The sequence below is a fragment of the Periplaneta americana genome, chromosome 13 (assembly GCF_040183065.1).
Source record: "Periplaneta americana isolate PAMFEO1 chromosome 13, P.americana_PAMFEO1_priV1, whole genome shotgun sequence".
NCBI classification, from domain to species: domain Eukaryota; kingdom Metazoa; phylum Arthropoda; class Insecta; order Blattodea; family Blattidae; genus Periplaneta; species Periplaneta americana.
The window spans coordinates 121,190,328-121,208,619 of NC_091129.1; the positions used below are offsets into that span (position 1 = coordinate 121,190,328).

An 18,292-nucleotide genomic window follows, 5' to 3' on the forward strand; every position below is an offset into this window, starting at 1 on the left:
CTTCACCTGACATAATTAGGAACATTAAATCCAGATGTTTGAGATGGGAAGGACATGTAGTACATATGGGTGAATTCAGAAATGCATATAGTGCGTTAGTTGGGAGACTAGAGGGAAAAAGACCTTTGGGGAGGTCGAGACGTAGATGGAGGATAATATAAAAATGGATTTGAGGGAGGTGGGATATGATGGTAGAGACTGGATTAATCTTGCTCAGGATAGGGATCGATGGCAGGCTTATATGAGAGTGGCAATGAACCTCTGGGTTCCTTAAAATTCATTTGTAAGTAAGTAAGACATTGCAGTTATGGCATCCTCTTTGTCTTCGAAAAGAAAGTACAAAATCTTGACAATTCAAACAAAATGTGAGATTTTAAACAGGCTTTGAAAAGACGAAAGTGTCTCTTCTTCAGCTAAGCTGTAGTGCGATTTTTTTTTTTTTGTATATTATATTCGATAATCTGAACAAGTCCATGGTCCAAAATACGGATTATCGACGTACTACCATAATAAAAGTAATTCATTCCTCTGAGAGATTTTTAGAGACATTGTTATCTATTATACAATATAAATTCAGGTAAAAATCGTTACAGCTAATTTGAAGTAAATTGCCATCTCGAATAAAAACCCAACAAGTTCTTGTATTAAAATGATTATGTTTTATATGCAACATTTCCAGATAAACTGACTTGTCTATAATTAATATGAGTAAAAATCTGCCCAACGACCTCTGAAGAATTATTGCACACAGATAAACTATATTTCAAATACTACTTTCTAGTTATCAGGGATACCAAAAATATGCATTTCTTTGCGAATCTCGAAAAAGACTTTCTCTTAGCATTATAATATTTTCCCTTTCTGTTAATACTTAAAAAAATTAGAGAATTAAAATTATTAATACATTATGACGAAACTTCCTTAGTTAAATATTACTAACCTTCTGTAAATGCTGCCTGCATATAGTGAGAAGATCAACATCAGAAAATTTACACCACTCTAAATTCTCGGGATCTGACTGGTAGACCAACAGGAACGTATCCAGACGTAATGATGTGCTACTCAAATGCTTCTGCATGCTCCAGATCATTGCAGTGTTCGTACCCTGCAAACAGGACACTTAGCATTTATTTTAATCCTCGTCGTTGATTGTTAAACTGTAACCATTACATTTAGATTATGTTTTATTTAACGATGCTCGCAACTGCAGAGATTATATCAGCGTCGCCAGTGTGCCGGAATTTTGTCCTGCAGGAGTTCTTTTACATGTCACTAAATCTAGTGACATGAACCTGTCGCATTTAAGCACTTTAAACATCATATTCAAGGTTCACAATACACATAAAAGTGACAAAAATAATAAGATTTCAGAAATAGAGTACCAGTTAGAGTACAAAAGTGGACAAATTTTTAAATGTGGTGAATAATGTGCAGTACCGTATATCTTCAGTACAATAATAAAAAATACTGGAAAATATCTAACTAATTTATGAATTATGAATGATAAGAAAGTGCAGTGAACAGATTTTAAACACCGATAGTGGCATATCAAGTAATAGCAGCAACAGTTACAGTAATACAAGGATATCGAATATGGAGACTGGGCTAAGCATCAGGAAGGTACAAAATCTGAACGAAATTGACAAGAACTAATGCTAATATGGTCCACATGAAGTACAGTAAAATCCCTCATAACGGCACCCAAATAACCGGCAATACAAAAACAACAGCACTTTTGGCTGGGGCAAAAAAAAAAAAAAGTTTAAATCTGCCACAATCTGGGCAGTCAGTTTTGCCACATTAGGAAGTTCGCACGAACTTTCGTTTTCAATGAATATTCGAATCTAAAATTAGTATATTATTTGTGTTGTGTGATGTGTTTTAATAAAGAAAATCTACACAATTTTTATGTTTATTTATACTGGGTGTTCATTTCAAAGTGTGTCATGACGTCACTGTTGTTGGGTCACCGATTTGAAGCGAGTTTCAGCTTATATGTTAGAGAAGTTGCCTATTATTTAAGGCGTTCTTCAATCTGAACTTGAGAACGTGTAAGGTATAACTTGAACGTCGTAGCAACAGATGGCGGTCTGTACGGTCTGTGTGCTACCATAACCTCTTTCGAACTGTGTTTTGCGCCGGCAAGTCGTACGCAGGGTATTTGTTATCATTGGTTGCGTATGGTAACATTCCACAACACAAATCAAATGCTCCGTGTCCATGTTGACCGTTGAAGTTAATGTCAACAAATACATAAGTAATCGTCTTAACCCTCTCCACATATCCCGACAGTACGTATTTCCAAACAGTTCACATTCCTGACACTAATGGCGTTACCGTACGTATCGGTAGGTACTCTTCAGAATGAACGCCGTACTTGCTAGGCAACTTCTCTACCTCATAGGTTATACACCTCTGCGGAAGTGTAGGAAGATTGAATTCTCTAGGCTCATCGGCTAGCCACATGACGGCATACAGCGAGCCATGACACACTTTGAACTGAACACCCAGTATATGTTCGGTCACATTAGGAAGTTCGCACGAACTTTCGTTTTCAGTGAATATTCGAACCTAAAATTAGTGTATTATTTGTGTTGTGTGATGTGTTTTAATAAAGAGAATCCACATAGTTTTCATGTTTATTCAGTTATGAGCAAGTGATAGAGAAATTAGCCTCACATGGCTGCAGTTTCAACATTTGGCACCATGAAATACGAACTTTTTTGTTGTTGTATATAACGGTATTTATTCAATTATCCGGCAAAATCTCATATCCAGAACTAGCCTGGTCCCTTTGGTGCCGGATAAGAGGGATTCTACTGTAATACAGGAAATAATAAATGCATTCGCATGTTTGTCAAGTCAATTGTGCCAATAAAATGTATTTGGAAAAATATCTAAAAATGTCCATCTACTTCGTATTTTTTTTAAAACAATCTTATTTCGCATAACCACCTCACCTGATATGATTTCTTTTTCTGTTTGCTAATGCAGACTAGAACTATAGCCAAGTAGCTATTATTTCCGGCGTGGCTCCTCCTCTTTGTTTGTCTTAAGCTAGCTGGGTTGATGCACATTCTATATAGGCCTACCTGCTTGCGAACGAGCAGGACAGTATATTAATTAACAGCTGTTTACTAAATGTGGCATCAGTGGAAGAGTATAACGTCATCAGCAGCCAATGACAAAACATGCACACAGGGTAATGAATGTGCACTATCAACAAGTGCTGGCAAACTTACTCTAAGGAATAGATTCTTGTATATGTGCGTCTATGTACATACATTTAGTTAGCAGTCCAAAGACTGGTTAGAACTTTATAAGTGACACCAATAAGACATGAGACAACTAAGCCAGGAGATAATGGGGTAGGGTGACCAGTTCTTTCCCTTGTATGTGAATATTGTAATTTTTCAGCAAAATAGGAAATTAAAGGAATAGAACAAAAACTGACACCAAGTATGGGCTTTTATCTACTGAATTCAAACACAAAATACCTGTACCATCCTGCTTCTATTCCATTACCTACATAACTGTCAGGTCTTCTTTCGTAATAAAAATCAAAGTTACTGATGCCACTGACAGTGATTTTCTACTCTTATGTAATTGTATGTAATTTACAGAGTTTGAACAAAAATCCTCTTACCTCCATGTTTGTGTTCTTCAATCTGTTACTGGCATAGTCAAGCAGTGTCTGTGTTTTAGTCAAGTCACCAGTTATAGTTTTTATACAAGCTTCACACACGAACTCGAGGTCTTGAATCTTGTCAAGGTAGCTAACGAATGTGGTGAAATTAACAGATTCGTCTGTAGCGGCCTTAGCAGTCCATGGCTGCAACAGTCCCATGCAGTACTTCACTCTCTCTTTGTATACCAATTCAATATCAAGACCAAAACTGAGCGCAAATGACTCTGCAGCATCAAATTTATATCGTCGCAACAGCTTCTGGTACCTACCGAAAAAGGGGAAATAGAATGCATTATAATCAGAGATTTGAAGAGTGTTGATATGTGTGTATCTAATGTCTACCCACTTCACTTGTGTGATTCGGGCTCGAGTGTTGATATGTACTGGAAAAATGACCACAAGATTCACACATGTCAGTTGCGAAGATTATTATATAGGTCAGGAACATTATACAGTGCATACATTTTATCTTTCCAAGCTCACATTCAAGTCCAGAGTCGATAATAAGTAGTTGAGCGCCCTGCCGCTCAAGAACACGCATAGTCGCTGATGTCTGTGTCTGTTGCTTGAGATATGTTTCAAAGATTTAATACAGAACAAAGAATTTTCATTTGTCATTAAAAGGGGAGGGAAGGGAATAACTTGCTCATTGTCATAGAGAATATCAAGGACGTTTTTCTCGGAATGGTTCACCTGAAAGAAATAGTTCATAAAATAGTGAATAAATTCGGAACTATGGGATCAGTATTGGACAAGAAAAGAAGACAAAGGCATCGAGAGGAAATAGCCAACATTTCGAAAACAGAGCTGCAATATGTGAATGAAATGTATATACAGTGAAACCTCTCATTTACAGACATCGAAGGGACGTAACAATCTGTCCGCATCTGGGAGGTGTCCTTTATCGGAAGGGAGGCTTCCCAATCTAACAAATTCGCGGGTGCTCGTGTAAAGGGGGTTAAGTTGATTTGGCTAAACTGGAATAAGTACAGATTTGAACTATCCACAATTACTTTTCTCTTGTGTTAAAGGGGTTAAGTCATTCTTCCATCTTTGATGCAGCTACAGTGCTCCATATTTTGTGACAAAGGGGTTTTGTTCAGTACCAAAGGAGAGAAGTTTACATACTTTGCAATTTCACTTAACCCCCTTTACACGAGCACCCGCGAATTTATAATATGCATTATGTATCCCTTCACTCTTTAAATGAAATGTATTACTGCAGTTTAATTCTAAATACAGTATACTGTATTACAGTAAATTCTTTGCAACTTTGAACTACAGTAGAAAGATCAAAAAAGGAAAATACAGCACTCTGCCATGCAATTTTATTCTAGGTTTACAGTTATGCAGTACTGTAACTTACAGTTTTCAACTTAACCTTTACGTTCAGGTGCCATGTCTCTGGAAACAGAACTGATTGAAGTGAAGAGAATAATCCTATCATGTGTCAAATACGATTTCACGATCGCAGAAACCTTGGACCCATCAGATACGTTAAATTTTATGACTTTGTTTATCCTCCCGCTTCCAGTTAACAAGGGGTAGCTGGCTGGGCTAGTGGTAGCCTACAAGACCCTTATGTTATGTTCCATGTTAAGGAATTTCTGTACAGTTCTCAAAACTAAATTTTCCATTATTGTAACACATTAGGTCTTGAAATCCAAGTTCTGTCCGCAGTCAGGAGGTAAAGCAAGCTTAAGGACTGTGAAACAGCTGTCCGTGTCCGTGTCTGAGAGTGTCCGTAAATGAGAGTTTAATTTATCGTTATTTCCACATTATTTCACTTGGGACATAAAAATCTGTCCATATATGAGGAGTGTCCATAAGGAGAGGTTTCACTGTAGAGGCTACAACACCTGCCTTGCAGCAAATGTGGAACACTTACAACATCTTTGAAAAAGTACTCTTTTAGCACTTTCACAATTTAAAATTGTAAAAAAAAAACTGTCCTTTATAGCTGAATGCTCAGAGGGGCTGTGCACTGTTACTTTCACTCTATTTTTGCTAGCGAGGAAAGATAAAATGTATACACTGCAATAACAAAACACGAAAGATCTCCAAACAATTGCCTGTACCTACAGAGTCAAGAACATTATATAATATTTTACAGAATTTCAACAATTTAGCATCATGAAATCCTTGTCTTCATAAGAACCTAACACTAGACTTCACAGTCCATACAACAAACCTGTCTATTGGACGACTCTCAACAATGGTCTTGATATGAAGAGAGCTTATGTAGTCTGTGTTCGAAGTTTTATTCCCTTCCAAATACAGGACTTCTTGTGTTGATGACAATAACGGCATGAGATAAGTTGGAAAAGACACAGAGAATTTATACTTGATTTCCATCCCTGTAAACAAAATAAGGCAATATTTTACTGGGTCATTCCATTGTAACGGGTGTTACATCCACAAAGCTAAAAACTGAACACTTTGAATGCAGCCTTAATAGAATCAAAATTTATTTATTAAAACTATTTCCCCTATATTTTCTGAACGTTTTGATATAATATAATCCTAAGTTTATTTTAACGAAGTTGAATAACAAGTAAAAAACACGGTGTAACGGGTGTTACAGAATTTAGACATGAACTTTTGCATAGTTATTGAAAGATGTAAAATTCTGTGAGTTTAATGCACACAAATTAACATCCTTTTATATGGATATATATTAAACATTGACAAAATCAAATATGTTCTCAGTTTTCCTTTCTGCTTAAAAGATTTAATTTTTTTCAAGAAAAGCTTCTGTAACGGGTGTTACACGATAACAACAATTTCATTTTATGTAAATAATTAAATTATCTTTTTAAAATTCTCAGAGCACAGTCTATTTATTAAATAGCCTGGAATGGAACAAATAGATTAATTGAGGAACATTCAAATTATGGTTGTTTTACAGATATTTTAGTGCATGTGTAATTAATTTTAAACATCTTTTTTCATCTACACTGTCACTGAATTCATAATACAATCTGTTTCCTTGAGACTTGACATCAGGTGTTGGTAACTTCCTGACCAGTTGACTACATTTTACAAAATAAATATCATTTTCATCAGATTTGAAGATTTTTTTGCTCTGCCCAGAAACTTTCAGGAACATAATTTTAATGTCCTCTTCATTGTCAGCTTGGTTCTGGCATATTCCAATGTATCGGAACTTTTTTTCACCCTTTGATGACGCGGGTTTCTTGTTATCACTTAAAAACTCTACCAAAACAAACATGCCAGACTTAACTTCAGATCTATCAATGCTGTATACTGGCATGGGAATCACTTGTGTTTCACTTGTCAGTATCCCATGTTCAGAATCCCAAAACCTGTGGAATCATCATCTTATGGTGCTAAAGGAAGTCCAGACTGCATACTTGTTCTGTGATAAATCACTACTTATTATGGCATAGGATTTCACTGTATCATTAGAACCCAAATGCAACATGTTTTTTTTCATCCGATTGTTTACAGGAGCCATTTCTTGAAATAAGCACATTCAAGTGCATTAGATCGTGGTAGAGCAAACAAATATTTATACAGAATGGACTCTTTGCAGCTTTAACTACTTAAGAGATAGTTACAAGCTATTTTTTATTGTAATAGGTTACAGCAGGCAAGTACAACATTTTGTAACTGGTATTACATCAATACTGTAACACCCGTTACTTAAAGAATTGTAACACCCGTTACACCGTTTCTGGGTAAAATAAATTAAATATTAATTAAAAAATGTTATGATCTCAACAAGCAACCTTATAATCTCACTTTCACTGCAGGATATTGTGAACAAATATTTCATAAGATCATAATTAAAATTATTTTGTGTAACGGGTGTTACATTCTACAGCAATTTTTAATATGCTGTAATTAATTACTGAATTTGATCTTACCTTGAATTGTAATATATGCTTGAACTTGGAAAGCTTCATACATTTCCCTCCAAAAGTGCAAGATCAACAACATGCTGTTTTATGACAACAGCAGGATCTTAAACTTAAGCATGCGAAATAACATATTTACTATTCAAAGAACCTACCAACAAACATAAACAAAACTGCAAAAATATTACATACAAGCCAAGTTTTCTTTAAGGGTAGTGTAATTCATACTTTTAACAGTTGATATATCAAAGTACCATACACTTTATTAATAAATGAAAAAATCACTCAGAGGCTCAGTTGGCATGGAATGACCCTACTATACTTTGCAGAAAACTGCCTGCATACGATCTTCAATGGCTTCATGGCTTCTGCAAATCAGAGAAGAGCAATGTCTAGTCAAGGAGTATCACTAACAAAGGAGACAATTGGCATTCTGAAATCCGTTAACTTGCCAGATATAAACAGAATCAATTTCTAAGTACTCCTGGAGAAGGAAGGGAACATATTTTTAGCTCAAACTGTTTCCTCTGTATTTTAAATATACAGGTTGTAGAGCATGTTTGAGTGGCAAAGCATGGGAACAGATTTCATTCTCCCTCTCTGTATTTGTATATCTTCATCTCTCTCTCTCTCATATGGGACAGCAATATTACTACTTCACATCTTCTTTCTCCCTCAGTTGGCATGGTAATATGACGTCATTTTGGGCGCAAATAGATAATAATTTCAGTTTGTCCCCCTCAACTGATAGAGTTGGTCTCTTCTCTGTCATTGCCACGAATTCCTTATACAGTAAAACTTCATTTATACATTTCTCACTTGTACGTTTTTTTTTAAGTTCCAGCAAAACTGCTATACTTTCCATGTTAATTTATTTCAGTTATACATTTTATGTTTATATGTTTTTCTCACGTATACGATCCTATTTTAAATCCCGAGAGATACAAAACTTCATTTATACGTTCTAATTAAATTTTGCTCGAAATTATGTTTGCCATGAAAATGTAAGAACGCGAAAATAGTATATTTACGCCACTGAATATAATACACACACCAATTTTGTATCCTAAAATCCGCTCCCCCCCCCCCCCAAAAAAAACTGGCGAATATAATACATAGTACCTGTGCTAAAAAACCACTTATGATTAAAATTATATTATCAAGACAGATTATAAAGACACTCCCTTACCACTAGCTATACATCACATTCATCCTCACTTGCAGTATCAGAACTGGAACTTCTGGTCAACAAGTTTGGGTTGACATCAGAACACTAATTACAATGACTAATGTCATGCTATTCTTTCATCTTTATTGGTAAATTCTTTTGGTTTAATTAAAGACGCGCAATTGTTCAGAGTTGTATTCATAAAATCTCACTCACAATAAAAGAAAAATGTTATTAAGTCATTCTATGCCTCTGTTTGAGGTTCTGGTTATTGCGTCTATTATCAAGCAATACATCTCACTTGACGATATGTATGAGATGAAGAACAATTGTTTGTATACATCTGGAGTTTGATTAGTGTACATGTAGCTAATCGGCAATGTATGCAATGGAGGGGGAAAGGGACTGGCCACCCTACCCCATTATCTCCTGGCCTCGTTGCCTCGTAAGTGGTGTCTTGTTGGTATCACTTATGAGGTTCAGACCTGTCTTCGGACAGTTTTAGTATTAAACATATTGCTCTCATTAGTAACAGTTGTCAAAAATGGACAAGAGATTACGAATTAAAGTGCACAAAATACGAGAATCAATTCAGAGAGGGGAGAGAAGTATGTGCAGAGGTAAGAAATGGAATATTTTAAACAATGAGAATCCAGGTCCAAAGCTGTGACCGCACTGAATACAACTATCCTAACACCCCTCCAAACTGACAGACTCAACCTGATATGACGAGAAGATTGCTGATTGGTTTTTAAATTCCAGTGAGTGGAAGACAGAGAAAGTGTGTTTATAACCGACTTTTTATTTTTTGTTTGTAAAATAATCACATATTATTATTATTATTATTATTATTATTATTATTAATGCTATTTCAGATGTAATTAAATGCCATTTCAGTTACACGTTATTCTCACGCTTTTTTTCAGACACCCCATAAAAACGTGTAAATACAGGTTTACTGTATATGCAACCCACAGAGAGGCAGTAGCTTGTAGTGACCACTGCTCTGAAAACTGCATCTTCTCGCCTTCAACTAGACTGATCTGCATTGCCAAGAGAAAAAGCTACCTTTGCTTTGGAGGAGCTCGCACGACCTACTTTAATTTACATGAGACTGTGACCTGACATGAGACATCAGTTGCCATAACAAAATAAGAGAAATTTGTATTACTGTACCAGGTAGAGAGACAATTTGTATGTAGCTTATCTTGTCTTCATGGGACTGAGTGAGCAGGAGGAATGTCCCTTCGTCGTCAGCAGATGGGCTATCCAACAGGATCATGTCCTGCACAGAAAACTTATTCCACAGCAACAGGAGCAGGAGAGTCTGACAGCACAGCACCAGCAGCTGTCCATCTTCACAGAGTGCCACTAGCAGGCTGCAATGCAAGACCTCACTGAGCATACAACATTCCTTTATTGACAAATACTTGTACCAAGACCATAAATCACGTCTTTTGCGAACCTGGTACTGCAAAGAATTCCATTTTTAAAGTGGGAGTTGGGAGTAATTACTCGCATATAATACCACCCCCCCCCTCTTTTCCCCAGATTCTTAATGCCGAAAAAAATTGAAGAGAGTAATATATACGCATATCTAAAAACTAGTAGCGAATAAAAACATAAAATAATCGATAAACATACATCATAAAAAATATATATACGCCAATATTCCACGCCATCGAATAATCCACGCACCCTAATTTTAGGAAAGAAAGAAAAAAAATTAGCTGTGATGTGTTTCAAATAATGCATGCACCCCATTTTTTCTTTGCTAAATTCAGGAAAAAATATGCGCGGAATATTTGCATATATTATATATGGTATATTGCAGGACATCTGAGTAGCTTAATATCAAAGACGGACATCTGTCTTCCCCATAGTTTTGATCTAGAGGCAATTTTTTAATTCGCAGTGTTCTTTGTAATATTTAAGGCAATTTATTTTATAAATATAATGTTAGAGTTTGCATATGGTTTCACTATAACTGGCAACATGAAAATTTGTATAAAAAACCACAGCTATCTAAATTTCGATTGAAGTCAGATGTCCGTCTTTGATATTAAGCTACTCATTTAATTTATTATCCTACAGTCTATACAAAACTAGAAAGGTATTGAAAGTTCTCTCTCGCACACGCGGAAAGGGAGCGACATTGTGAAGTTGTGAGGTAGTGCAGTGCGACTCTTTGCGCCGCCTGTCTGCCGTGTCAGAACTAAGCAGCTGAAATCGTAAACTCATAAATTTGTATCATACGGTAGTCTTTCACCAGACTAATATGACGATGATGATGAAAATAATAATAATAATCAACACTTCCGAACAAAGCACGTGCTCACTGCGAAACAGCAGGCAACGTCGGCCTGTTGTCATGGTCTCTGATTGGCTAGTTTGAGCGGTTGCCATGGTGACGCTTAGAAGCCGCTGAACTGTCAATACCTTTCTAGTTTTGTATAGACTGTAGTAAAAATACACACCAGCAATGAAGGAGATAGTAAGGCTCATTGGCTAGAAATCAGGCTTAGAAACGGGAAGGGTGAGTTACCTTTACTGGCCAACATTCAGACTTTCAGCAGATGCAAGAAATAAATCTTTTTATAGCACAAAATTATTTAACTTACTGTCCACGGAGTACAGTTTCGTCCACTATACAAGGTAATTAGAGAGGAGGACCTTATATGCAATGGGGTCTTATTTGTGAGTAAATGCAGCATGCAACAGAAGAGAAAACATAACAGTACACAAACATAAGGAGTATACAGGGTGATTATACAATACAGTAAAATCCCTCGTATCCAGTACCTAAACAGCAAACCTTTACAGTTTTTACATTAAACTTGATTAAAGAGATAAAATGTTTCTAAATCACAATTCCCAAACAAAGAGTGGTATTCGATTGTACTATGCTAGTGTTTCATTGAAGGAATATTTAATTACTCTGTAATTCCAGAGTGGTTTTATTAAAATGGCAATACCTCGAAAAACAAACGAATACAGTACTAACAATGTAAATACATGTGCACAGTGGCGGCTCGTGACTTTTTAAACGTATGTGCTACTACAACAACAACAACAAGAGTAGTAGTAGTAATACTTACTTACTTACAAATGGCTTTTAAGGAACCCGGAGGTTCATTGCCACCCTCACATAAGCCCGCCATCGGTCCCTATCCTGTGCAAGATTAATCCAGTCTCTATCATCATATCCCACCTCCCTCAAATCCATTTTAATATTATCCTCCCATCTACGTCTCGGCCTCCCCAAAGGTCTTTTTCCCTCCGGTCTCCCTACTAACACTCTATATGCATTTCTGGATTCGCCCATACGTGCTACATGCCCTGCCCATCTCAAACGTCTGGATTTAATGTTCCTAATTATGTCAGGTGAAGAATACAATGCGTGCAGTTCTGCGTTGTGTAACTTTCTCCATTTTCCTGTAAGTTCATCCTGCTTAGCCCCAAATATTTTCCTAAGCACCTAATTCTCAAACACCCTTAACCTATGTTCCTCTCTCAGAGTGAGAGTCCAAGTTTCACAACCATACAGAACAACCAGTAATATAACTGTTTTATAATTTCTAACTTTCAGATTTTTTGACAGCAGACTAGATGATAAAAGCTTCTCAACCGAATAATAACAGGCATTTCCCGTATTTATTCTGCGTTTAATTTCCTCCTGAGTGTCTGTCATGAAGTGACTAATATATTTTACGTCTTTAAGAAAAATTTATTTCCTTCATCTCGTTACATGTGATTTCACTATGTATAGATTTTTCTTGATTTTTTCCTTTAGAAAACTTACTTAAAAGACATTTTAATCCAGCGCGTTGGCTCAGTCGGTAGAGTTTGAGACTCGCATTTGGGAGGTCCCAGGTTCACACCTCGTGGCTGACCAATCTGACTGGGATTTTTAATGGTTTCCTTCAGTCACCGAGGTAAATGGTGGATTAGAAATTTACCTATACAGTCGATGCTCTTAAGTTCGGCAGAAAACAAGTTCGGAGTAGCAGTAGCAGTAGCAGCAGCAGCAGCAGCAGCAGCAGCAGAAGCAGTAGTAGCACTCGTCCTAATAACTAAAATTGAAGTTCATTCTCCTTCCTGTTGGCGAACTTGTCTATCACCTTAGTATTGAAAATGTTAAGCTTATGTTTCATTTAACGATGCTCGCAACTGCCGATGTTATATCAGCGTCGCAGGTGTGCCGGAATTTTGTCCCGCAAGGAGTTCTTTTACATGCCAGTAAATCTACTAACATGAGCCTGTCGCATTTAAGCGCACTTAAATGCCATCGACCTGGATATATGTCTAATTTTATGAACTAGAAGAATTGAAAACGATGACTAAAAACCACATTTCTAATAGAAAAAATAAATGTTTCACATTTAAATACATTTTTGATAAATGAAGTTTTAGGTACTAAATACATAAGTTGGCTGTTCTGTTCTGGCTACTCTTTGATGAGCACAGAAGGGACAGCAGTTTGATGAGGTTATCGGTGCTTGCGGGGAAGTGAAAAGGGCAACTGAAGCACGCGCATTTCTCCAATGTCGACATCTTTCCTATGCTTAGCACATCTCGCACTACAGTGGAGGGTGAATGATGAAACGTGTCAAGGCGGACGATTCAAATGCATTAACAATATAGAATAGAAACATATAGTAAGTATTTAAATTAAACAGATATTTTTGAAGTTTTTAAAACAAAACATATTTTTCTCTCTTATTTTTATTATGTGCTGTAACACATGAGCACCTAAGTACCGGCCGCCCCTGCATGTGCAGGAACAATAATGCCATTAGCCTAATTTTTAATTTCCCGTACTAACATTTCACACACTCCAGGAATTCTTAAAATACTCAGGGTACTTATGTTTGTGTCTGAAAATGAATAAGTCATACCTGACATGTTCTATTGGAATAACAGCTTTAATCCTTGTAACTGAAGATTCCAAATACGAAGATTCAGTTCTGCTTTCTGACCAGACTGTGATTTCATCTCCCATGAGAACAAACCTCTCACTCTTACAGTCGTGTAAGATCACTGCACAAGACACCTAATAAAAGCAAACAATGAACACATATCATTCATTTCCTACCTTCTTAAGCTTAATGAACCACATTTCATTGATTACATCTGAGACAGTCTCTCCTATTCACAAAGCCTACACTTTGGATTTCTACCATTTTGGTTCCCATCTTCAGCACGTATTTTTTAAGAATAATATGTCAATCATAATTTCTTTTTGTGGTATTTACTGTCCACAATGTAAACATCAATCAGATAATATATTTTAAGAATACTAATATATTCAGAAAGTTAACATATTTTAGGGTTAAATTCTTAGAATAAATATAACGTCACATGACTCAATTAAAATTAAAATGTGGAGATCTTGATAACACTGCCAGCAAGGTGAACTTGTGGCAACAAGAAACAACAGGTTTGTTCCAGCAAGCAATTCAAAACACGTTACGAATTAATAACGAACTTCTTTCGATGCATGCGCCAATGGTGTATGGTGTCAGAAATAGTTCGGGATTTTACATTGTTGGTATATTTCTTGAACTCTTCTTTCACAGCTTTCAGAGTTTCTTCTCATATTAAAATTATATTTATCTTCCGAACTTAATCTTTCGTAAAATATATCACTATCATCACCATTAAATCGAGAAAAATTCGTTCCGGCACCGGGAATCGAACCCGGGACCTCTCAGCTCTGCGCGCTGAGGGCTCTTTCCAACTGAGCTATGCCGGGACACAATCCACGGTGCCGGTCGAACTCCCCTCATTGTGCTGTTTTATGGCCTACTACCTGCATTTAAACCTATGTAAGTCAATATGCAGGAGTGCATATTTAAATGACTTTTATGGCCATATTCAACAACAGTTTGTGATAACTGTAATCATTTTTAATACATTAAATATTCATTAATTATATGAGGTCTCGCCATCCTCATTGAACATTAACACGACTACTATGAAGTAGTCAATGTGTATTATCACCATTAAATCGAGAAAAATTCGTGGATCGTGTCCCGGCATAGCTCAGTTGAAAAGAGCGCTCAGCACGCAGAGCTGAGAGGTCCCGGGTTCGATTCCCGGTGCCAGAACGAATTTTTTTCGATTTAATGGTGATAATACACATTGACTACTTCATAGTAGTCGTGTTAATATTCAATGAGGATGGCGAGACCTCACATAATGAATATTTGATGTATTATATCACTATCACCTTCCAAATCACTCATGATGGACTATTTTTTTATTTTAACCTGCCTAGTCTCGAAGCATTTTAACCGTAATTTCAGATTAAACCATCTGCACATGCATCAGCATTCAGAATTCCCAATTTCTGTTCTTAATCGAGAACCAATTTCACTTGTTCTGAACGAGTTCTAAAGCACATTGAAACAGGGAACTGGGAGTTCAGTATCAGTTCTAGTCTTATTAGAACGCACACTGAGCTATTATGCAAGAGCTGGACGTTCAGAATCGATCCTGAACCATGCTGGAACAAACCTATTGTGTTTAAGACTTTTTCTTGTCGCATGGTTTGTGTTTCAGACTGATTTCTTAAAATAGTATATTTACCTCACTTTTGCAGCAATCTTTCTTTAAAAGCTGAACTTGAATCAAGTCTACAGTCTGTTTCAGTGACTCATTGCTATCTCCCTTCATAGGCATTGACAAGGTATTGGTATTCGACAATCTGAGGAGAAAAAAAATTTAATTTCATATGAAAATGACAGAGTATGTTTAAAAAAATAAATGAGACAGATAGTTAACCCACACAGACAATTTCTATTATTTAATTTTGTCACAACCAGAAAATGAATGATTAGGAATATAAACTTAAGAGTATCTACAAATCTGTAAGATGGTAGGTGAACACATTCAATTACATCGGATGTAATGTCTCTTACAGAAAAGCAAATGATATAGAAAGTAAATTAAGCAAATGCAGTTCTCTAAACTCAAGAGCACAATCAAAAGACCATTCTACCCTCTTAATGTCACAAGGCAGATATATCAGCCAGCTGGCGTTATGCAAATATTGGCACTGGCCAATGCATCAGCTGCAATTTTTATGTGCTTGTAAATTCTGTTTCAATCATGTGACGTCAGTACATCTCATAATTTATGAAGGGAAGTCTCTTTTTCTGACAGAGGTAGATGTTTAGCAAAATGCAACAAAGGATTATATGGAGAATGCTTTCCAGAACACAAGTACCATATGTGACTAGTTAGTGTAAAGAGAGATGTAATGTTTTTGTAAAATTAAATAACTGCCAAATTACATGATGAAACATTAACAAAATTTGTAACACTGTTCACAAATGAGAGCTCTTTAATGTGTGCCCTATAATATATAATATTTTCAAGACTCCGATTTAGCATGAGCAAAATAATGACAAATCTAAAATTTAAAGTTTGAAAAATCTTAGAATCTCAAACAAGATTCCTTTAATAATTGTGAAGTGAAAAATACAAAAAGTGTACAAATTTGTTTTTACAGATACAGTAGCGTGCAAATTAATCTGAACAACGTAATTACTTATGCAAAAACACTCAAACGGGATAAAAAAAAAAGGATCTAAGACATACCTCAGTAATCTACGAGTATATGGCTTCCCTTGTTCCCAATAACAGCTCCGAGACGATTTGGCATGGATTCCACTAATTTCCCACAAATATTCTTCATTTCTTCATCGCGAAACCATGCACCAATGAGGGCAGAAATCATCTTCTCCTTTGTAGAACAACCCATTTTTTGCATTCTTCTTTTGCAAATTGACCACAAGTTCTCAATGGGGTTGATGTCAGGTGAGTTGCCTGGCCAGGGGAGTACCTGAATATTCTTCTTGTTGAAGAATTCTGTAGTTTTTCGAGACGTATGGCATGATGCCAGGTCTTGTTGGAACACACCTCTGCCATCCGGAAATGATTTTTGCAGCTGGGTATGATTCTGGTTTCCAATAAGTGAATATATTTGTCAGAATTCATCATTCCCTTGATAGGTATTAATGCTCCAGGCCCTTCATGTGTAAAACAATCCCAAAACATTACTTCAGGGGGGGTATTTGGATGCTTGTTGGAGATGAGCTGCTGTTACTTTTTCAGATCCTTTCCGTACGTAAGAAACACGGTGGCCGTGGACCTCGAAATGAGACTCATCGGAAAAAAGTACATTCTTCCAGTCATTCACTGTCCAGTGTTGATGTAATTTTGCCCACATTAAGCGTTTTTTGCACATAACAGGGGTTAGCAGTTGCTTCTTAATAGGCTTACGAGCCCTTCGTCCAGCTTCCAAAAGCCTACACCGCACTGTTGTGACGTGAATATTCGCCCCAGTGGTAGCCATTAACTCGCGGGTTAAGTCGACAGCAGTTAGTCTAGGATTTAATTTACTTTTCCTGACAATTAAACGATCATCTGCAGGTGAAGTCTTCCTTTTCCGGCCACAGTTTCCTTTTTTCTGGGGTGTGATGGATCCAGTCTCCTGAATCGTTTTATGATCGAATTAACAGTAGCCAAACCGATGTGACACTCTGCAGCAATTTGCCTCTGTGTCATAGAAGAATGCTCTGCTAATGTTATAATTTTAGACCGTTTTCGTGGAGTTGTATCCATTTGTGAAGACGACAGAATGTACACATGATTGCAGTATTAAGTCTTCAACACAACTGAAATGCTTATAAGTACAAAACGACAGGCAAAATGTCACATATTATAAAAAAAATAATGACAGACCTTCAGCAATGGAATTACACGTACTACAGATGTCAATTAAAGCGGTATGAGAAGCTGTGTGGCCAACAATGACAGAAAATGTAAAAATATGTCGTTTCGGATTAATTTGCACGCTACTGTATAGCCTTCAACAACAAAAAATTTCACAAATTTATCATCTGAATTGTGGTAGATTTCTCATCTTTTAATTAAATTATTTAACGACGCTGTATCAACTACTAGGTCATTTAGCATAGATGGGATTCGTGATAGTGAGATGGTATTTGGCAAGTTGAGGCAGAGGATTCGCTACAGATTACCTGACATTCGCCTTACAGTTGGGGGAAAACCTCTGAAAAAATCCAACCAAGTAATCAGACCAAGCAGGAATCGAAACCGCATCCAAGTGCAACCCAGGATCAGCAGGCAAGCACCTTAGCCGACTGAACTAGGCTGGTGGCTTGAATTGTGGTAGATCAATGAGATGTTTTAATCATTATATTATTACTATTGTCTACGAGAGATCTTCGTAATCGTTTTATTATCATGGTAATATCTGTTACGAAAAGTTAAAAACGAGGTAGGGGCATTTACGAATGTATAAGTTTTCCTCTCTTCATCGACAAAGAAATCTTTTACATGTAGCAAATTTAGTACTGACTGACAAACAATTTACTTCCTGGCATGATTGAAACTGCACTTATGAATTTTCCGCCCAAAAATCCATTGCCTTCAGCTGCAATTGATCCCACGCATATTGGGTTAATGGGTAAGTACAATAAAACACTACATCACCGAGGATGACTCTTTCTAAAATATCAACTA

The 18,292-nt window shown here is 36.6% G+C and overlaps 1 protein-coding gene across 5 annotated transcripts in view; it reads right to left on the reverse strand.

Moving 5' to 3' along the window:
* LOC138712324 (kinetochore-associated protein 1-like) overlaps positions 1-18,292 on the reverse strand; it is a 76,460-nt gene that overhangs the window by 49,558 nt on the left and 8,610 nt on the right. For all 5 annotated transcript variants that reach the window (XM_069843960.1, XM_069843961.1, XM_069843962.1 and 2 more), the window contains exons 5-10: positions 15,329-15,446; positions 13,636-13,790; positions 9,914-10,116; positions 5,880-6,045; positions 3,647-3,953; positions 941-1,105 (exon numbers count right to left, since the gene is read on the reverse strand). In XM_069843960.1, the coding sequence (XP_069700061.1) occupies positions 941-1,105; positions 3,647-3,953; positions 5,880-6,045; positions 9,914-10,116; positions 13,636-13,790; positions 15,329-15,446 (1,114 nt within the window). The remainder of the gene's footprint in view (positions 1-940; positions 1,106-3,646; positions 3,954-5,879; positions 6,046-9,913; positions 10,117-13,635; positions 13,791-15,328; positions 15,447-18,292) is intronic.